At 43.8% G+C, this 23,516-nt stretch overlaps 2 protein-coding genes across 3 annotated transcripts in view; both read right to left on the bottom strand.

Moving 5' to 3' along the window:
* znf711 (zinc finger protein 711) overlaps positions 1 to 23,516 on the bottom strand; it is a 555,809-nt gene that overhangs the window by 87,588 nt on the left and 444,705 nt on the right. The window lies entirely within an intron of this gene.
* Positions 16,537 to 23,471, bottom strand: LOC307008376 (uncharacterized protein). Its single transcript, XM_079631130.1, has 9 exons — positions 23,384 to 23,471; positions 22,828 to 22,941; positions 20,640 to 22,310; positions 18,112 to 18,211; positions 17,882 to 18,030; positions 17,682 to 17,794; positions 17,516 to 17,605; positions 17,300 to 17,422; positions 16,537 to 17,201 (listed from the first exon to the last, which is right to left on the bottom strand). The coding sequence occupies exons 1-9, from the start codon at positions 23,436 to 23,438 to the stop codon at positions 16,968 to 16,970; spliced, it is 2,649 nt and encodes an 882-aa protein (XP_079487256.1). The 5' UTR covers positions 23,439 to 23,471; the 3' UTR covers positions 16,537 to 16,967.

A 23,516-nucleotide genomic window follows, 5' to 3' on the forward strand; every position in this document is an offset into this window, starting at 1 on the left:
AATTGCGTGTAGAGTTTTGAAAAAAGGAGACATAGTTTTGAAAACGTGTGTAAGCAGTTGGAAAAAACTGTAATAGCTTTTGAGCTTTTTCCTGTAACTTCTGTTATTGTGGTGCAGTTTGCAGATGTTTAATTATGAATCATTTATAGGGCTGGAAAAAATATTTCTGTGATTAATACGTTGTATTATATTACAGTTTTTTACAATCGTTATGACAGTTTTTTCAATACATTTAACAATTTTCCTAAACTCTTAACGCACCAACACACCTAAAACACAGAATTGGCAAGACGGTTAATTTCATGCTCAAAATCACACATTGTAAACTAAACTCCAAAACTACTTTTCAAAATACAATAATACACTAACACAATACACTATGTCTAACAAAACACTGCAAACATGTTTCAAAATCAACTAATTATGCAAAACACTAACACATGTTCTCTTCCAACAGGAACATTTAGTCAATCATAATAACACAATGACAAAAAGAACAGTAACATCAGCTGAATTTACAGAAACTGCATTATGCTATGTGTCAGGTCGGCCCTTATACAATAGACAGTATATTGTATTGATCATAGATTGTGTTTTGCACTGTAGTTTCTTTTGAAGCCTCTCTACATTTTTGTTTTGTTGGGTTCAGTAAATGCATGCATTTTGTTTCAAAAAAATAATGACCATCTCAGAGTAGCTTTATGTACAGTTTATGAAAAAAAAAGACAGAGACAGAATCCCTGCAGTAAAACCTTTATTTGAAAACAGGACATTACTGCAAGATATACCTCTCCATTGTTCTTTCTTTCTTTCTTTCTTTCTTTCTTTCTTTCTTTCTTTCTTTCTTTCTTTCTTTCTCTCTTTCTTTCTTTCTCTCTTTGTGTTGCTCTATATTGTTCCTCTTCCACACAAGATCAGCCCAAAGAGTCCTCTTTTATAACATATGGTCATGCGATTGAAAGAAACTCAACACCTGAGTGTGTAATTTATATATTTGCATAACTTCAATAAGCTGTTTCTCAGTAGCAATGGAATAAAATACAGGGAATATATTTTTGTTTCAATTCACAATATGAACAGCTGGTTACTTTGACTTTAGCCTTATGTTTAGACAATGATGTTATCTGTTCTGACATACAGTGTGAAAGCATTTGTAAATTTGGCTGTAAAATTACATTGTTTTGGTATTGGTTGAGCTTGTGTGTAAAAGAAGTTCAAGCATTTTAAATTTGTGTTAACTGTATGCATTTTGTGTCAAAGCAACAAGAAATGTGTTAATTGTATAGCCTACAAAGACTGATGTTGTGCTAATGTCACAGGTCGGGGCGGGCCACTGGCTGCACCCACCCCTAGAACCCCTTTTCCACCCTTGGGGAGTCGGACAGAGGCCAAACAAGACAGACCAGGAATAATAAAAAGAATACTTTATTATCAATTAAAAGTTCAGAAAGTTAAAAGGTGTGGAGTCGAGTACGAAGTCCGCTTCGGCCTGTGATAGGCAAGGAGATATGGATGGAACTTCGTTGAACCCCAGTCCAATGGGCGTTCGGGTCAATACTATTCTTCGACAGGTGAACCCTGCAAACGTATGGATGAGTTCTACTGTACTATGATCAGCTAAGTATTTGGATAAGTACCTCTCCTTCAGCGGGGGCAGGCAAGCGATATGGACAGAACTTCACTGTGTTTGGATCCGGCGAGCGTGCAGGTAAGTACTCTTTTGGAGCAGGTGCCCGACAAGGGGATGTGGATGGAACTTCCCTTCACTCCATCCAAGCGTGTGGCATTCCACACACAGACGTTCGGGCATACACGGGGCTCGTGGGAGGAAAGTACTGCAAAAAGCAGGCAGGTAAAGTATATACGTAATTCTCTTCTTCTCAGAGTCAACAGAGAACTTACGGCTGACGTCTTCTCAATGAAGCAGATGAGTAAGTGACTTCCACACCCAGACGTTTGGGCATACACGGGGCGCGTGGGAGGAAAACACTGCAAAGCAGGCAGGTAAAGTATATACGTAATTCTCTTCTTCTCAGAGTCAACAGAGAACTTACGGCTGGCGTCTTCTCAATGAAGCAGATGAGTAAGTGACTTCCACACACAGACGTTTGGGCATACCCGGAGCTCGTGGGAGGAAAGTACTGCAAAGCAGGCGGGTAAAGTATATACGTAAATCTCTTCTTCTCAGAGTCAACAGAGAACTTACGGCTGACGTCTTCTCAATGAAGCAGATGAGTAGTGACTTCCACACACAGACGTTTGGGCATACACGGGGCTCGTGGGAGGAAAGTACTGCAAAGCAGGCAGGTAAAGTATATACGTAATTCTCTTCTTCTCAGAGTCAACAGAGAACTCACGGCTGGCGTCTTCTCAGTGAAGCAGATGAGTAAGTGACTTCCACACACAGACGTTTGGGCATACACGGGGCTCGTGGGAGGAAAACACTGCAAAGCAGGCAGGTAAAGTATATATGTAATTCTCTTCTTCTCGGAGTCAACAGAGAACTTACGGCTGGCGTCTTCTCAATGAAGCAGATGAGTAAGTGACTTCCACACACAGACGTTTGGGCATACACGGGGCTCGTGGGAGGAAAGTACTGCAAAGCAGGCGGGTAAAGTATATACGTAATTCCTTTCTTCTCAGAGTCAACAGAGAACTTACGGCTGACGTCTTCTCAGTGAAGCAGATGAGTAAGTGACTTCCACACACAGACGTTTGGGCATACACGGGGCTCGTGGGAGGAAAACACTGCAAAGCAGGCAGGTAAAGTATATACGTAATTCTCTTCTTCTCAGAGTCAACAGAGAACTTACGGCTGGCGTCTTCTCAATGAAGCAGATGAGTAGATAGTACACTGTCAATCAATTTCGTATTTACGCACACTCTCTCCCTCTCGATGGATCTTCACATAACCTTCTCTCTCTTTGCTGTAAGGTACAACACAGTGAGCTTTTTCTCAAGGGATCTATAATGACATGCAGGTGAGTGGAAAGGCTTCAGCGGGTTTAAGCATACACTCACACATCAAAACCGTGCATCACGTCATTCCATCACTGCAAATCAACCCTCAAGTGGAAAATATAAGGTGTAAGGCCGTTGCCATTTCCTGCCCAACATTCACATCAGAATATACGGTGAGAGAAGATTTTGAGGTCAAGCGGTCTACTCACAGTTCCTTCACAAAAGATCCACATCCAACAATTTTCTCTCCCCTCCACAATGTGTCCAGCTCTTACTCCCGTGTATCAATTGTCATGCCCGATCGCCAGCTTACTTGCTCCTTCAGAACTCCACGGCCCGCATGCCTTCCCCCGCACCCTCCTGTGTTTGTCCTCTCTCCTCTTATCCTCCCCATATTGCAACTTGTCCCAATCGCGGAGCTCCAATCCCCTCGTGCCCAGCTGCCGGCGATTTCGGCTAATCACCCCATTCGCGGGGATGTTGCGCTAAACCGGAAGTAGCCCGGTGTTCCATTGTTATGGGTCCGGCGGGAGGTAATCGCGATGAACATTAGTTCCGCCTCACAGGGGGAAAGTTGGAATTTCGTCACCTCGTGACATACCCCCCCGCCAAACCGTTCTAGTCCCTAGAACGTGAGGGGTCTACCCAGTCTCCGTACCGTGTCGGAGGCCGGCCCTGGTTGTCCCGTAGGGACCGTCTTGGGGGCGAGGGTACAGCTGCTGCCTCTGGCTCAAGGGCCGGTCCCCTTGGGACCAGTGCCCAACCTATTAGCGGGGTTCGATGGGCTCTCTCTTCGGCGGGGGTGGCGGTGCTTACCGGTCTTGGATAGTTGGGACAAGGGCGGATCAGGTTCCGATGTAACACTCTTTCTGGGCCGGTTGCTCCTTCGGGACGGAGGACGTACACGGGCTGGTCAGGCCTAAGCTGTCGCTGGACTACGTACGGTTGGGGTTCCCACCGGTCGCTCAGTTTTCCTTTCCCCTGGCGCCGATTGTCCTTGACCAACACCCTTTCTCCCTGCAGCAAAGGGGCCTGCCGGGCCGTCCGATCATATAACCGTTTATTTTTGAGGGCTGCTCGGTTGATTCGGGTAGAGACCTGCTCGTAAGCCAAGTGGAGGCGCTGGTGGTGGTTATTCACCCACTCTGTCAAGTTGGTCCCTTCCTCGGCGGGGCTGGTCCCCAGTAACAAGTCCGTGGGCAACCGTACATGTCGTCCGAACATCAGGTATGTAGGAGCATATCCTGTGGTGCTATGCACGCTATTATTGTAGGCCTGGACTACGGCCGGGAGATTTGCCGTCCAGTTCCCCTGCTGTTCCACCTCCAATGTTCCGAGTAGACCCAACAGGGTCTGATTAAATCGTTCACAGCCTCCGTTCCCTTGGGGATGGTACGGCGTGGTGTGAGTCTTCTTACAGCCGTATAGCTGACACAGTTCCCTGATAACTCGAGACTCGAAACTAGGCCCCTGATCCGAGTGGAGAACTTCCGGGCACCCAAAGGGCTGGAACACATGTCTCCAAAGGGCGTTGGCAGTGGTGATGGCAGTCTGATCTCTGGTTGGAATGGCCCATGCGTATTTTGTGAAGAGGTCAGTTATTACGAGGATGTTTTGGATGGAATCTGCGGGCCGTCCCAACGTCAGGTAGTCCATCGCCACCATGTGCAACGGCGCCCTAGCCCGAATGGGGGCTAAGGGTGCTCTCACCTCCCTCCGGGCTTTAAAAAGAGTGCAGCGTGGGCACGGAGCAATGAACCTCCTCACAGCTTCCTCCATTCCAGGCCAATAGAAGTGCCTCCGCACCAATGAAGTAGTCCTTTCTTGCCCTTGATGTCCCAGGTGAGTGTGGTAAGCTTGTAGCAGAGCATGGGTTTGATCCTCAGGTACCACCACTTGACTTACTTCCTCGCCCAGTGCTGGGTCCTGTATTCTACGACAGACGACCCCCTCCTTGAGGATGAGCCGCTCCCGTTGCCCCCTCAACCGCTTCACCCCTTGAAGTTGTACACGCCGTGCCTCCCCTTCCGGCCAATTTCCTTGCTGTAGCCAGTCTCGTACATGGGCCAAAGCCGGATCCTCTGCTTGGCGTTCCTTCCATCGTTGGGGGTCCCAACCCCAGCTTGAGGGAACTCTTTCCTCCCGAAGACCAGGGGCTTCTATGATCCCCACCATCAGCCCTTCCTCGAGCAGTGCATTCTGGGGCGGAGTGGGACCAGCCGGCATACTCTCGGGGAGCCGGGACAGTACATCGGCATTAGTATGCTCCTTCCCAGGGCGATACTGGAGCTGGTAATCGTAGTTGGCCAGTTGTGCCACCCACCGCTGTTCAACGGCTCCCAATTTGGCAGTTTGAAGATGGACCAGTGGGTTGTTATCCGTGACTACAACCACCTTTGCTCCCCATAGATAGTCCTTGAACTTCTCGCTAACAGCCCACTTCATGGCGAGGAGCTCAAGTTTAAAGGAGCTGTAGTTGGCATCATTCCGTTCGGCTGGGTGTAGGCTTCGGCTGGCATAAGCGACAACTCTCTCCTCTCCTTGTTGTCGCTGTGCCAATACGGCCCCCAAACCCAGGTTACTGGCGTCCGTATAGAGCGTGAATGGCTGGGTGAAGTCGGCATAGGCCAGAATTGGGGCTTGAGTCAGCTCTTGTTTCAGCCTCCGGAAGGCCGACTCACAGGCGGGGTCCCATGAAATGGACGGGGACCCACGCCCCCGGGCTCGACCAGAGCCTGCAAGCAGTTGGTTCAAGGGTTTGGCGACCTTGGAGAAATCCTTGATGAACCGCCGGTAGTATCCCACGAATCCCAGAAAGGATCTCACCTGGCGCACTGTTCTGGGGGCGGCCCACTCCTGGACGACCGATACCTTGTCGGGGTCTACTGCAATCCCAGCCGCACTGACCCGATGTCCCAGGAACTTCACTTCCTTCTGGAGCAGCTGACATTTCTCGGGCTGTAGTTTTAACCCGTATCGTTCCAGGGACTGGAATACCTGCTCCAAGTGCCGGAGGTGAGACTCGAAGTCCGGAGAGTACACGATAACGTCGTCCAGGTACACAAGAGTGGAGTCCATGAGCTGACCCCCCAAACAACGCTGCATGAGACGTTGGAAGGTGGCGGGAGCGTTGCACAGACCAAACGGCATACGCTCCCACTCAAAGAGGCCAAAAGGGGTAGTGAAGGCAGTCTTCTCCCGGTCTCGTTCTTCCACTTGCACTTGCCAGTAACCGCTAGCCAGATCTAAGGTGGAGTACCAGGCAGCCCGGGTGAGGCTAGTGAGGGAATCCTCAACCCGTGGCAGGGGAAAAGCGTCCCGCTTGGTAACAAGGTTCAGTTTCCGGTAATCAACACAAAACCGCCATGCCCCGGTCTTCTTCCGAACAAGAACGATGGGTGCCGCCCACGGGCTGCTACTCTCCCGAACAACGCCCTTCTCCAGCATTCCCCTTAGGAGGGCGCGTACTTCGGCATATAGGGTAGGTGGCACGGGTCGGTAGCGTTCCCGGCTGGGGGGAGCATCCCCAGTCGGTATCTGGTGCTTTACAATGTCTGTCCTTCCGTAATCCTCTTCGTGTGCGGAGAATAGGTGTTTCCATCTCCCCAGGAAGTCTTTGAGTTTTCTTGCCTGTCCTTCCTCCAACCCATCGCCTCGCAGAGACTCTCCAGTCAGGTAGGCCGGCAATTCTCCTTCCGCTCGGCTCGTCGGGCGTTCGGTCTGTGCCAGGGCCACCTCCACTACTGTAGGTCCCACCTGGCAGAACTGCACCTCCCCTTCCTCAAGAACCTGCTGCGGGCTTACTGCCGTAATTCGGGCCAGGCGTTGGTGTCGATGTAGGTCTACAGCATAGGGATTCGTATTTCGTAGTCGGACGGCCACTCGATCTCGACAGACAGAAGCCAATCCTCGGGCCACTTCCACAGCCTGACAATCCGCATGAGGCTCCACCAGGATCCACTCCTGGGACCTGTGGAGCTGAGCTGGGAGGCGAGCCCAGATAATGGCCTCGCTCCGAGCCGGAATCGATATTGCATACCGGCATGCCACTCTCCCCACATGTTCCTGATCCCGTTGAACAGCCGCCAGGCAGACTCGGCGACAATCAGCCACAATCCTATCCCACTCTTGCTTCCCTTCCTTCGGGGTCACAGATGTAGGTCTCGCTCTAAACACTTCCTCCCAGCATTCGGTAATTACATTCATCCCCAGCAGGGCACGATGAGCTCCCAGACAGGAATCCCGCACGATCACCACTCCCTTTTGAGCCACCAGAGTTCCCTGTACCTCCAGGTCTGTGACCAGATAACCCACGTACGGAATGTCTAAACCGTTGGCCCCTCGCAGAGTTAACCAGGGGGCGTCCGCAACGGAGTGATCCTGAACCCCGAATAATTCCCGAGACAGGCTTTCGGAGAACAGTGTGACTTGAGACCCTGTATCCAGGAGGCATTGAACTTCCGTCCCATTGACTCGAGCTACCACCAGGGGACAGCGACCAACCAGACAGTTTTTAGCCGTTGATGGAGAGGGGTCGACTAGGGGGGTTCCGACCACTTGACCCACAGTAGCCGGAGACACTAAAAACCCCCCTGTGATCCTCGGCGTGCACTGCACTGCCGGGCGTAATGACCTGGAGCGCCACAGCCATTACAGATGGGGCGTCCTTGTTCGTCCCATTGGAAACGGAGCCCGGATGACCGGGATGGACGTTGCTCTGGAAATTGACCACCGTCGGAATATGCCCGCTCCCGTACCGGTGGGGATGGGCGACGATGTTCTCGGCGTAATTCTTCTAGGAACGTTTTTGATAACTCGGCCATCTGCTCACGGACATCTCTTCGCAACTCATCTCGTAGGGCCTGTTTCCAGTCAGGCGGCACAGGAGGTAAAGGGCCGCTGGCGGCATTAGCAGCCATGCACTGGGGGGAATCCGGGGTGCCAGCATGATCCTGTTCGAGGGCTAAGGCCTCCTGGCGTAGCTCATCGAACGTCAGAGCAGGATTGCGACGCAGCTGTACACGAAGACTCTGACGTATCGGGCCATCTTGTAGCCCCAACAAGAACTGGTCTTTTAAGAGGGCCTCTCCTCCTCCTAATCCATGGTCTTGTCTCCTCTCCAGCCGAGACAATTGTTCCCGCAGTTGCAAAGCAAAAGCACGAATGGTCTGCCGAGGACCTTGCTTGCAGTTGAAGAATTGTATGCGAAGAACAGCTGCAGGGGTTGCATCACCATATTGTCCTGTTAGGAAATCGAGGAGGGCCTGGGCAGTAGCTCGGGTGGCTTCTGGCGCCGCTTGCACTTCCCTCCTTGCTTCGCCTTCAAGTGAATTTATGATAAATTGAGTCTTCTGTGTAGCGTTCAATCCCTGTAAACCTGCTAAGTATTCAACTTGCGTTTTCCATGCCGACAAACTGAGTTCCGAACCAGGTCCTCCGTACTTTTGGGCCCATGGGGCTCCCATAAAAATGGGCATGACATGTGGGTGACCCACTGGTGCATCTTCGTCTGCCATTGCTCAGCCTCTATCTACTCAACCCAAGGTGGACCCTGCCGACTACGCCAAATTATGTCACAGGTCGGGGCGGGCCACTGGCTGCACCCACCCCTAGAACCCCTTTTCCACCCTTGGGGAGTCGGACAGAGGCCAAACAAGACAGACCAGGAATAATAAAAAGAATACTTTATTATCAATTAAAAGTTCAGAAAGTTAAAAGGTGTGGAGTCGAGTACGAAGTCCGCTTCGGCCTGTGATAGGCAAGGAGATATGGATGGAACTTCGTTGAACCCCAGTCCAATGGGCGTTCGGGTCAATACTATTCTTCGACAGGTGAACCCTGCAAACGTATGGATGAGTTCTACTGTACTATGATCAGCTAAGTATTTGGATAAGTACCTCTCCTTCAGCGGGGGCAGGCAAGCGATATGGACAGAACTTCACTGTGTTTGGATCCGGCGAGCGTGCAGGTAAGTACTCTTTTGGAGCAGGTGCCCGACAAGGGGATGTGGATGGAACTTCCCTTCACTCCATCCAAGCGTGTGGCATTCCACACACAGACGTTCGGGCATACACGGGGCTCGTGGGAGGAAAGTACTGCAAAAAGCAGGCAGGTAAAGTATATACGTAATTCTCTTCTTCTCAGAGTCAACAGAGAACTTACGGCTGACGTCTTCTCAATGAAGCAGATGAGTAAGTGACTTCCACACCCAGACGTTTGGGCATACACGGGGCGCGTGGGAGGAAAACACTGCAAAGCAGGCAGGTAAAGTATATACGTAATTCTCTTCTTCTCAGAGTCAACAGAGAACTTACGGCTGGCGTCTTCTCAATGAAGCAGATGAGTAAGTGACTTCCACACACAGACGTTTGGGCATACCCGGAGCTCGTGGGAGGAAAGTACTGCAAAGCAGGCGGGTAAAGTATATACGTAAATCTCTTCTTCTCAGAGTCAACAGAGAACTTACGGCTGACGTCTTCTCAATGAAGCAGATGAGTAGTGACTTCCACACACAGACGTTTGGGCATACACGGGGCTCGTGGGAGGAAAGTACTGCAAAGCAGGCAGGTAAAGTATATACGTAATTCTCTTCTTCTCAGAGTCAACAGAGAACTCACGGCTGGCGTCTTCTCAGTGAAGCAGATGAGTAAGTGACTTCCACACACAGACGTTTGGGCATACACGGGGCTCGTGGGAGGAAAACACTGCAAAGCAGGCAGGTAAAGTATATATGTAATTCTCTTCTTCTCGGAGTCAACAGAGAACTTACGGCTGGCGTCTTCTCAATGAAGCAGATGAGTAAGTGACTTCCACACACAGACGTTTGGGCATACACGGGGCTCGTGGGAGGAAAGTACTGCAAAGCAGGCGGGTAAAGTATATACGTAATTCCTTTCTTCTCAGAGTCAACAGAGAACTTACGGCTGACGTCTTCTCAGTGAAGCAGATGAGTAAGTGACTTCCACACACAGACGTTTGGGCATACACGGGGCTCGTGGGAGGAAAACACTGCAAAGCAGGCAGGTAAAGTATATACGTAATTCTCTTCTTCTCAGAGTCAACAGAGAACTTACGGCTGGCGTCTTCTCAATGAAGCAGATGAGTAGATAGTACACTGTCAATCAATTTCGTATTTACGCACACTCTCTCCCTCTCGATGGATCTTCACATAACCTTCTCTCTCTTTGCTGTAAGGTACAACACAGTGAGCTTTTTCTCAAGGGATCTATAATGACATGCAGGTGAGTGGAAAGGCTTCAGCGGGTTTAAGCATACACTCACACATCAAAACCGTGCATCACGTCATTCCATCACTGCAAATCAACCCTCAAGTGGAAAATATAAGGTGTAAGGCCGTTGCCATTTCCTGCCCAACATTCACATCAGAATATACGGTGAGAGAAGATTTTGAGGTCAAGCGGTCTACTCACAGTTCCTTCACAAAAGATCCACATCCAACAATTTTCTCTCCCCTCCACAATGTGTCCAGCTCTTACTCCCGTGTATCAATTGTCATGCCCGATCGCCAGCTTACTTGCTCCTTCAGAACTCCACGGCCCGCATGCCTTCCCCCGCACCCTCCTGTGTTTGTCCTCTCTCCTCTTATCCTCCCCATATTGCAACTTGTCCCAATCGCGGAGCTCCAATCCCCTCGTGCCCAGCTGCCGGCGATTTCGGCTAATCACCCCATTCGCGGGGATGTTGCGCTAAACCGGAAGTAGCCCGGTGTTCCATTGTTATGGGTCCGGCGGGAGGTAATCGCGATGAACATTAGTTCCGCCTCACAGGGGGAAAGTTGGAATTTCGTCACCTCGTGACACTAACCGTGTTAAGAGTTTAGGAAACTTGTTAAATGTATTGAAAAAACTGCCATAGCGTTTGTAAAAAACTGTAGCATAGTTTTTTTCACTTCCTCTAGTAGCTTTGGTGATAGGGTTTCCCCGCATCCTTTAGTGAGAGAATCGATGCTCCCATTAAAAAAATATATTGCATTACACTTGATATTAAGGTATCCCTGTTACACAGTGTAATTAAAAGTTATTAGAATATTTTTAATGTTCAGTAATTGTTAAAGAAAGTTAAAAACAAAAACAAAATTTAAACCTGGCTTTTGATCATAATGTAATGTCGAATTTTTATTTTAGCCCCAGAAATCTTTTTTTTTTTTTTTCATCAGATGCCACTAAACAAATATTTCAAACATCAAATATTTCAAATACATTTACATTTGGAGTCGATGTGAAAATAATTTTATGATTACAAATTTTTATGTTATGTGCAATTAATCGGAATCAGTTACAGAAATTGATTAGATTAATTGATTTGCTTTTTTTTTTTTATCATTATTTATCGACAGTCCTAATCATTTATGTATAAGTTGATGTTGACTGTTTGTTATTTTTAGGTTTATGTTAATACTGTAGAACGCAACTTTCAAAAGCTAATAATCAAATAGACTGATTAGGGAGGAGTGATACAATTCACAAACAAATACCAATGAGATCATATTGAAGTTTTTCATTTAGCTGATTTTTCCATTTCCTTTTACCTTACTAACAATGAAGTCACTGTCACTCCAAAACTCTCAGTCATCAAATATGGCAATACCTCCTAAAGTTTGAAAGAATGATGCGTCAGGCTTTGTGAAGTGTCAGGAATGTTTCCACTGAAGAGTGTGTGAGTGTTTAAAACCATGAAATTTCCATGATACTAAAGTACAATGTCCAAAACCTGTCTTGCCCAACTTCATATGGCTTTTTTGTACAATTTCCTCCTCCCAGAAAGTATTCTTCATACAATAATTTTAATTGAAACTTTACTTATTGTTAATGTAATGTAAGAGTCAGATTAACGTCATAATTGATTTCTATTAATGGCATTAGAGATTTTAATTGTCAGAATTTCCCAACCACGGGGTTTCCAAGCAAATTTTATTTCATTAACTGTCCTCAATCCATTCAGACTGAATAAATCAAAGTTTCAATCTACATGCCGCTTTTGATGCCTTCTTTTGGTCGCAGGGGTTGCATTTTGGTTGGAAATGAAAGTCGGGTTGACGTCAGAACTCGACTGGTGTTGGTTTCTGACGTCAACTGATTTTCAACCACAATACAACGTCTGTCCAACGTTGGAGAATAACGTTGGATTCTGACATCAATATGATTTTAATTTTCAACGTTGGGTTTGGTCTTCTAAATGCGAATTTTGTCATTGTTTTGGAGCACACTAGCTTATAGATAACAAGGCTAACATATTCATACTAAAAGCCAAAAAACTGGGAACAGCCATTTGGGTGTCCGAAACCATTGTGGACGTTATTGAGTGACTTATTCAATCCCACGACTGGAACTGTGTTCTAGAAATAAATGTGATGTTGATATGAGGGTAAGCAGGCATAGATTCAGAGGCATAAGGTACTAAGTAGGCTGTCACATGCAACAATAATAAAACAATGCATTGACATTTACTTTTATACTTAAGTACTTTTAAAAATGAGTACTTCTGTACTTTTACTTAAGTAAACACCGGTCTTTACAACTTTTACTTGTAACGGAGTAATATTTGTCCAGTAGTATCTGTACTTTTACTCAAGTAAGGAAGTTGTGTACTTTGTCCACCTCTGTATATAATTAATTCTTAATGCGCACGTGAGCGCCATCAGCGTTTCTCACAGGTTCGTTTTTAAAGTCTGTGTAGAGAGAACGGTGTCATCTTAGCGGCCAATTTAATAACCAATGATCGTTGCGACGGAAGTGAATCAATCAAAACTAACTTTAGCTGGAAAATATCTTTATTCAAGTACCGCTATAAAGCAAAAACAATCTGTTACATTAAATTATCCGTTTATCACTGTAAAGCTGCTTTGAAACAATCTACATCGTTATAAGCGCTATATAAATGAAGATGACTTGACTTACACACGCGCCTCAGCGACTGTCAGACAGTGAAGCTTGGGTTATAGAGGGCCTGCTTCTCTCAACCTTTACAACAAAAGTCATGAAGGGAATTTGCCAACTGTGAATATGCCCTGTACAGCACACAATACTGAACTACAGGAATGTGCCATCCGAACTGCACGGCGAACCCACTCTCCGATTCATGCGACTGTAAACAGGATCCTCTGGGGTGGCCAGCGGCATGAGACATCATGACACAGTCTGAGAATTCAGGGAGCAGTTTGTTCATTTCATAGACAGGCAGGCAAATAAACTGCAGGGCAGGGTCACTGGTTCAGCTATCCACACAAAAACAAACTCATAAAGTCTGACTCTGATGCATCAGCCTCTTATTTTTGTTGCGATTTCCTGGAAAGAAACCTCTTCTTGTAAGAGATGCTGTTGGAGGTCATGCCCATAATGACTAGTTCACGTACTCGTCCATTAGGAAACAATTGGTCTTTTTAAATCCTTTTAATGTTTTACTTGAAAAAATCCCCCTTATTTTACTTCCTTTAGATGAAATCTGACTTAGGTTAATTTGTTCTTTCTGACAGTAAACCTTTAAATCAGAACTAAACAAATCCAAAAACTTAAAGTCGACGAGGAACCTATTTGTTGTTACCGTTGTCTATAATTACCTTCAACATTACTTCCCCATCTTACCTAAGCTGTTGGAGAATAAAAAAAAAAGAAGAAAACAAAACTCAATAGTAAGGAAAAAAAAACATATCTCTACATTTTGATGTAGTTTTTCTCTGATTGCCCATTGGTTCTTTGAAATCTACTTGCTCTTATTTAGTAACAAGGAAGTAATTTCTCAGCTCATTCAGCAAGACAATTCATGCATTCTTTCCTTTGTATGGCATTCTTCAACAATGACTTTCATTTCTATCAATTTTCGTTCATGTAACTTTGCTTTGTTCTGCTTCAGTGTTGAGTAATTACACTGTGTTTCTAACAGGGAAGAGGAAAATACCTACACCTGCTTTATTTAACTTTCACATTATATAATGTAAGACGTGTCTAATGAAGCAAACCTGATCAAATATTCACTGCATTTACTTCAGTCATCACTGCCAAATTAATTTAGAGCACAGACTGACTCTCATGATGCCCAGAACCATATATTTAAAATAAAAACAATGTGACAAACTGCAGATGATGACTGTTTTTATATATATGTGTATATCATTCACTTGTTGGGCAATAATTAATTATTCTTAATTATTCTCAGACGCATATGGTCACGATATTATACTTTTGTTTAAGGCATTTATAAAATCCAGAATAATTTCAGATGCTCATAGAATAAAAGAATAACATATTAACATTATTAGCATTCAATGACAAAAATATTGTAAAGAAAATGTATGGCAATACTTCAAAGGTTATGTGCAGAGGTTTTGACCAGTAAGTGACTTCTGTAAACGTTTATGGCACTCTCAGGGAGTGTTCTCAAGGTCTCAAATTATTAATTTTAATATGCCAAAGCATGAACAAGCTACAACCTCACTTCCTGCCTGAAGAGACTCTAATAAGGATAAAAAGGTTTGAACAATGGATGGACATATTTTGAAGTGAAAAGATACAACTAGTTAGCCTGGCTCTGCCCTCCTACGTACTTCCGCTCAAATTTTTTACCGGTCCAACCAGCGAACAGAGGGAGTGGCTGAGAACGATGACGTTGAGGTCGTGCGCTAGTTTGAGTCGTAATACGTCACGAGACTCAGGACCAAACGTTAGCGATTGGTTATGGCAGATGCAGAGTGGCTCTGGGCGGATCCAATAGTTTTAAACTTCTACAGAGTACCAGCCTACGAGGAAGTTAACGCTCGTCAATGGAGAGAGGCCAGACTCTCTGTCCAAATGAAATGTCCGAGAGTCTGGTAGGACCAGGCTAACAACTAGTGGGTTTATTAATCAATGATACCATGAATTAGAGGTTCCACTTTATTTTGAAAGTCCACTTTAGACGTTCTACCAACTACAAGTAACTTTGCAACTACATGTCAACCAACTCACATTAGAGTATTAGTAAGCTGTAGTAGACTGTTAGTAGACTGTAAGGTTAAGGTTAGGTGTTAGGATTGGGTTAGGAGAATAAGTTGACTTGTAGTTGTCAAGTTACTTATAGTCTGTTGGGGGAGGATCAAAATAAAGTGGTTGACATGTTGCAAAGTTACTTATAGTTAGTAGAATGTCTAAAGTGGACTATCGAAATAAAGTGTTACCGAATTAGATGCACTTTCAGACATCTTCATTAAAACCTAGGCTAACTTGAGTGAAATCATAACATGAATTTGAATTCATAGGGTTGCTATTATGACCAATCTTCAATCAAAATATGAGCAATTAAATATGTATATGTCTGTACTTTATATAAGTCAAAGAATAAATGTACTGTAAGGAAGTGTTGTATTCTGATGTAATGTGTGCGAGAATGCAAGTGATGAGTAAACTAAAGCTACTTCTGTCTTATGTGCTTCATTGCTTACTAACTCCGGACAGAAACCACATTTACCTTTCGGATGAATCTCTTTTACTGGTACAGTATATGCTTGGTCTGTCATCACTTATTATTATCAATTATTAAACCAAACTGTCAAAAAAACTTTGGTCACACTTTATATTAGGTGGCCTTAACTACTATGTACTAACATTAAATACAAGACTACTTGTTAAGACCATTGTTACTGTGTAACAACATGTTATTCTGGAAAATTCCCACATTTATTGCTAATGAGTTTGAGGCATGGTTGGGTTTAGGAGCAAAGCTGGGGTTAAGGCCACATTTGTGACCTAAACGTTAAAAAGATTAGCCTACATGACTACTCAAATCTGTCCAAATCATGAATGCCCGATGTCATTTTAAATGTTTGGCCTCAATAACTTATGTTTGGCCTTAATCAATTATTTTGTATTTGACTAAATGCCCGCGTGAAAGAAGGAAGGACATTGTTCAGATGTTAACTATGAATGTGACACGACACTGAACACTTGCAGTCATAGGCATTTCTGAATGAGATGAAGAAAAACTCACATAACGTTAATTAAAGAAGTCGTTTGACCTACGTTATAACGAGTCATTAATGTATTTTAACTTATATGTTTCATATAATAGAGCCGAAGCTATAGATTGTGAATTTAAACATTTCTCGTTTACCAGCGGCAAACTTCAGGAGGACTAGCCGAGGTAAGGCTGTTCAGGCGGGTTACATGAGCGCTGAGCGCCCGGTGATCGCCTGGATCTCACAACTCTGAAACGTCAGATATTTTTTAAATAGGCGCTATCTTTATAAACAAACCACAGATTTGAGCTTTAAACAACTACATTCTCGACTGAACAACACTTAAAACTACATTTCGTGACACAATAACAGTAGTATTTTTAAATTTCCAGCAGCACTTGCCTCTCCCAGAAGAAGCGGATTTTTGCATCAATTTCGCTCCAAACGCTTACTTTTTACGCGCGTCCATTTCGCTTTGGACGCGCAAATGCATTCAAAATGTTCAAGCGTGAAACTAGACGCGGCAGGCGCGAATTTGACGCGCTATTCGCGTCCGGTGTGAACGCACAGTAACACATTTACATATATCAACTGGACCTCATTGGTCTTTTACTGTTCTCTGCATTATTGTGAATGTTTTTATTCAGCTAGGACTCCATATTTACTCATGAAAATATGCTGTAAGATTAATTTTCAAAAATATTTGATACAATATATTGCAGAAATAAAACAACACATTGACAAATGAATAAAATATTTTTACATTTTGGCATTTAATAAAAACAATAAATAAGTAGAAAAGGGATTTAGAATTAATATAAGATAATGAGAACCTCACATAAATGAACAATACATTATCTACTTACAATATTGACAACTATTACTATCTATTTGATAAATTCATATAATTACCATCATTCTAAATATAATACTAATGTAATGTCATTGTTTCCTGAACCATTTGTCCGAAGCATCACATCACACTAAAATATTGTACTGTTCAATTAAAAATGGACACATTCAACAATTAAAATGCAGCACATTCAGTGTTTGGCAGTCTCTATAGAGACGCGTCCTCCTCCTCTTCCTCCTCCTCCTCATGTTGGCTGAGGTCCAGAGAGCTCTGTGAGTTGGCAGGGGTCACATGACCAAACCCAGAGTCTGTTTTAGTCTCTGACAAGTCTGTCTGAGAGACTGAGAGATCTCTGTGGAGGTCTGCGATATCCGTCTCGAAAGCTGCATTCAGTTCACCATGCACATGCTTCTTCTGAATCCCCTCAAAGATCTGAAGAACCTTCAGAAAATCAAAACACACAGATTTTCTGTTAACTCCACACAGCTGCATAAGTCTGTGAATAGTAGGACATCCGTGCTGGAATGATCACTAGTTACCTTAGATTTAGGAATAAGACCGACACGGAAAAATCCAATCTGGCCACTCTCGATTTTGGTGCAGTCTACCACTGTGGAGGCGATGTTCTCCGGTGACGGTCCATCACACAGCACCCCATCTACCTGCGAGATTTGAGCCATTTACATTTTAGTCTCCCGATGGGTATATCTATGAATCTTCAAAAAAAAGAAGAAGAAAGAAAACCACCTCTGTACCTTGTCACCAAGTTTTGCATAAACTTGGTTATGATGTGTAGTATCTGCCTCACCAGTAGGATTAGCAGATGTGACCGCAATGGGACCCACCTAGTCAAACAGGAATGCATGGTTTATACTATGATAAAGTCCAACATTTGCATGAGAAAACAATTACAACACATACCGCATTTATGAGGTGTGTAGCGACAGCGCAGTCTGGGTTTCTAATGGCTATGCTCTGTGGTGTGCCAATATATTTTGAGGATTCGCCCAATCCAAAGAACTCCATCCATGGAGCTAAGATTAAATAGTGAAGTTTGGATTTAATGTTTTATAATTTGGTACACATGTCAGGTCCATTGCTAATAATATCACATCACCCACCTCTAGCTATAACCAGGCTAATGGAAGATGGCCAAGCAGCTTCCATAAAGTCCCAGAGAACAGGGCTGATCTGTTGTTTGACTGGCTCCAGCTGCTTTATAGATGAAATCCATAAGGACATGGGACGTTCTTTAGCCTGTTTCTTTACACTATAGAGATGTTATTACATGGTTAGAGACACTAATGGAGCACCATAAACCAAAAGTGCTTATTCTTACATTTAGGCTTACCTATATGCCTTTTCAACAGCCTGCGGGCGATTGCAAGCTGCCACAAGTACATAGACGGTGTCTGTGGGCATTCCACATATGCCCCCGTTCTTCATGATCTCTGTCATAAAAGAAAGGAAAGTCTATAGACACATACAAACTCATGTAAATACAAACAGATTGGCCAATAGACCTTAGTCAGGGTAGTGCCATATTTAATTTTTGACAGGAATGAAAACGAGGCTGAGAGGGATAAAAGTAGAGTGTGTACTGTTGTCAAACCACATACTGATTGTTAAGCTGATGAGATATCTTTCACAAAAACTTTCTACAAACAAAAACTCCATAAAACAATTTTCTAAATTGGTCCCACTTTATATTAAGTACTAACTAGTAATTTCCTACTACTAAATTCAGAAAAAAACAGAGATTCTAATTATTGGACAAAAAACTTCCACACGTAATAACCTAGAGTACTGTCTAACACTTGATGGCTGCTCTGTTAAGTCTTCGTCGTCGGTTAGGAACCTGGGTGTGCTCTTTGATACCAATCTTTCATTTGAAAGTCATGTGTCTAGTATCTGTAAAACCGCTTTCTTCCATCTTAAAAATATATCTAAATTACGTCATATGCTCTCAATGAATAATGCAGAACAATTAGTTCATGCGTTTATGACCTCAAGGCTAGATTATTGTAATGCTCCACTGGGTGGTTGCCCTGCACGCTTAATAAACAAACTACAGCTAGTTCAAAACGCAGCAGCTCGAGTTCTTACCAGAACCAGGAAGTATGACCATATTAGCCCTGTTCTGTCAACACTGCATTGGCTGCCTATTAAACATCGTATAAATTTTAAAATATTGCTGATTACTTACAAAGCACTAAATGGTTTAGCTCCGCAGTACTTGAGCGAGCTCTTAACGCATTATAGTCCTTCACGTCTACTGCGATCTCAAAATTCCGGCCAGTTAATAATACCTAGAATATCAAAATCGACTGCTGGCGGTAGATCCTTTTCCTATTTAGCACCAAAACTTTGGAACAGTCTTCCTAACATTGTCCGGGAAGCAGACACACTCTGTCAGTTCAAATCTAGACTAAAAACACATCTCTTCGGCCTAGCATACACATAACACATTATAGACTTAATTCAATGTTAGGCTGCATAGTTTAGAACATCCGGGACCGCGAACACTTCCCGTAAATCCTGATGTACTTGGTACATCATAAGAAGGATGGCGTCTACGCTAATATTAGTCTCTCTGTCTATCCCAAGGTTTACCGCTGTCCACCGGAACCAGGCCGTATCCAGATCTGATGAAGGACCAGCGCCAGGACACGACGACGACGCCGCTGACCTGAAGTGTCAACCAGTCTCTCCTCCTCTCCACTCCGACTTCAACCAACCGGAACTGAACAATTTCTCTTATTCATTCTGACTTCTGGCCTGTAATGCTCCTAAATCATAATCATCCACTGTTCGCTCGTTGGCCAGAGGAGAACTGGCCCCCGACTGAGCCTGGGTTCTCCCAAGGTTTTTTTCACCATTCTGTCACCTGATGGAGTTTTGGTTCCTTGCCGCTGTTGCCTTGCCTTCTGTTGGCTTGCTTAGTTGGGGACATTTAATATTCAACAATATTATAGACCTGCCTTAAAGGTGGACAATGATTACATTTTTTTTTTTTTTTATTATTTTCATGTTATCACTGTGAAGCTGCTTTGGTACAATCTGTATTGTAAAAAGCGCTATATAAATAAAGGTGACTTGACTTGACTTGACTTGACTAACATTGAAATTAATAATTTGATACAATGGACTTATTGTGTACATATATGTTTTTACATTGTACTTACATTTTAAAAATACCTGCTTGTAAATAAAACAGCGGTAATTAATTTATGTAATTATATTTGTAATTACACTGTTGACCTGTCCCTTACATCTTAAACCACCCTTAAACTTACACATACCAGCAGACCTGTCCCTAACCTTACCCGCATCACACCTCAATAGCAGAACATTTACAATACAACATGAACACAATAAGTACATTGTACTTATTTTCCTATGTAAGTACATAGTACTTAAAGCCACTTAATATAAAGTGGGACCTGAAAATTAAATATGATCTATATATTTATAGTAACATGACGTGAAGACCAAGTATGGTAACCTATACTCTAATTTTAATAATTTGTCCTCTGCATTTAGCCCATCCAAGTTGGTGCACACACATTAGGAGCAGTGAACATTTGTGTAGCAAACCGTGGACACACACACCTGGATCAGTGGGGCGCCTGGGGAGCGATTGGGGGTTCGGTGCCTTACTCAAGGGCACCTCAATCATTTCCTGCCGGTATTGAAAATCGAACCCACAACCTTCGGGTTACCAGTCTGACTCTCTAACCATTAGGCCACGACTGCTTGGTTAGAGGGCATGCCATTGTAAATAATCTATTCCTCACAGCTTCATTTCTGTACAATATGGCATCTCCCCTGACTAAGGCTATACATATACATTTTCTCCCTTTTTTGATAGTGGCTCACCTGCAATCTGCTGAACAGATGTGGACCTCCTGGCTGTAAGATGAGGGCAACTGTCTTTGCCTCCTCCAAAGCCACTCAACTTGATGAAAGGATCACCGAATGGCAGTTGTGGACTTTTAAAGGTGGAGTTGAAAATGCTGGCCAGGAAAATGTAGAAGCTGACCAGCCCAACAATGATGGTCACACCAATATCGAAGCCATATGGCAGCACGCCTACTGCATCCAGTAGGAAGCTAATGAGGATGAGTTGGAAGGTGAAGGTATAGACGAACCAAGCCTTGTTGAGAAACAGAGCCCCAGCAGTCACTAATACATTGAAGATCATGAAACTGATGATTCCCACAGCTAGGTGTAGGCCACGCACATCTCCATAGAGGCCGCCGAAGCGTGTCAGTCCCCACACGGTCCACATGATGCCGTAAAGAATGAAAGTTGTACTCTCTAGAGTCTTTCCCCGAGCAAACGCAACAAAACCACATATTAGGTGTAGCACTCCCCCTGAAACCACTGCCCAAGGTAGGATGAGAATGGCCAAGGGGTTTCCACTTAAAAGTGAGGCTGTAATTGAAAAGGCAGCCAGGACACTGCAACCATGGCCCAACACCTCAGCGTCTGCATACTTAGAGTAGCCCAGATAGGGAGCATGTAGATCTTTGTCATGGGTTTGTAAAACAAATGTATTACTGCGGCTCAACAGGTTCTTAAGGAACCCGGCACCTGTGGGTATCTTGTTTAAGGAATCCATGTTATAAAGGGTTATAAAGAGCACAAAAGCAGACGTAACAAAGATGGCAGCCTGTACACCTTGTGTTCCTCTCTGAAAGAAGCTCTGGGGTTCGGCTGCAATTGCTATACAGTATGCCACAAACAACAGTTGGTAGATAGTGTTGACAAATCCTCCCTGCAAGCTAAACAAAGCCAGGATGAAAAACAACACAGAGAATACAGCTGGAAAAGGCACTGGGGAATAGGGCACCTGGTTTGTTAAGTGGACAACTAGTGCAGTGTACCCTTCAGTGAAGCGTAGAATCGATGTGAAGCCATAGAAAGTGGCCGCCAGGGTGTCCATAGCTCTATAGCTCTTAACACACACACCCAGCTGAAAGACACCAGCGGTCCACAGCCATGGCACATGACCAGAGAAAAGCTTAGGCACAACACCAAGCAGAGGACAGGCTAGCACGCTAGCTGACAGCAGGTTCATGATTATACCAATGGTCACGATATCATTGGCTTCTTGATTCTGTAACGGTTTCTCTTTCTTAAATGTTCCGGGTAGCTGAATCTTTCTCAGGGTAATGTAAGACAACAAACGGCCACTGCCAAAGTAAGCGCCCACTAAACAGACCATGAGGTAGCAGACAGCGGTGGCCGTCTGTCCGAAAGCCAAATCCGCCAAACCAGCAATCTGGTGGGCACATGCTAAACATATGGCCAGGGCAATGAATGCGAGGACAATCTCATGACATATAACAGCCACAACGCAAATAACAAGCAGTGCCAGAGAGAAAGCTGCAAGACCTGGCACCATAGCATCTCTCAGCTCAGTCCTGCCATTTATTATCTTTTCACCTGAAAGTATGTGCACTAAACCTGAACCACACCATAGTGCGGACACTGTCAAGCACAAACTACCAAAAAGTGCATTGTGGGACTGGTTGCGCCGTACACCTATATAAAAGGACAGTGAGATGAAGAATGAGAGAGAGAGAGAGAGAGAGAGAGAGAGAGATTTACATGGGCTGATAGAAAAAAAATTATTTGCACAAAATGCATGTACACTTAAAAAAAATGTAAGCCTTTTTTTTAAGATTCATGAATTAGTAAAATTCCATCAGATTGAATGAAATATTCCTTACCTATTCTTATTACAAATCAACAACTTAAAAAAAGGGCATCTTACCGCTCTTTTTATATTTTATACTTTGTGCTATTACAACTAAATTAGTGAATGTATTAATTTCCTATAATAACACATTGGCTGATGCATCATCATCCTGCAAGTTAAACTAAACATCTAAATATGTTACAAAAAATAAATGTTATATGTTTTAAGTAACAAAAGTTAAGAAGTACATTACAAATGTTTCCATTTCCACAATAAACTAACTTGTGATTAACTTGTAGCTTAATTAGTTAAAAAAAGTAAATATGATTTACATTTCTGTGAGCGATAGGCCTATATTACCTGAATAAGCCAGCAGAGCCGCAATAATGAGCAGCAGAACTCCTAAAGCTGTGTCTGGGATCGGAGCTCTGTCTGGAGAGCTTGCATAGTTGTTCACCAGAAGCAACAAAGAACCTGTTAATAAGACACTATTATTATAGGCATCACTATCATTTCAAGTCTAAAAAAAAGATTACCGTCAAACATCAGCGTGTTATTGCATACTAGCCTACACACGTTAATTTTGCCCTCTACTGGCGTTTAAAAAAAAAAAACATAATAGCCTACAAATCATAAGGATATTATATATTGATATCATAAAACATTTACAAAGATTAAAACTGCAATTACATCGCAAATAAATGTAAAGTACATCGCAAATAAATGTAAATTACATCGCAAATAAATGTTTAAATTCGAAAAAAAATATTTCTTTAATATCAGTTCTGTTTTGTTTGATAATAAAAACATTTTTACCGTTCGAGATAAAAACAGCGATAATGATTACATTCCTCGCTAATAAATAATTTGTAAGATCTAAAAGCTCACAAAACGTTTTTCTATTTTCTGCACATACCTCCAGATACTCCCAGAACTCCGATGGATAAGTGCAGCGATTCAGACTCCGCCATCCTTCTTCACAGTTTACACACACACTCACACACACGCTCTCTCACGCACTGAGCTTTATATACACACACCCGTGACGA

This window comes from Phoxinus phoxinus (genome assembly GCF_949152265.1).
Source record: "Phoxinus phoxinus genome assembly, chromosome: 12".
Lineage (NCBI taxonomy): Eukaryota > Metazoa > Chordata > Actinopteri > Cypriniformes > Leuciscidae > Phoxinus > Phoxinus phoxinus.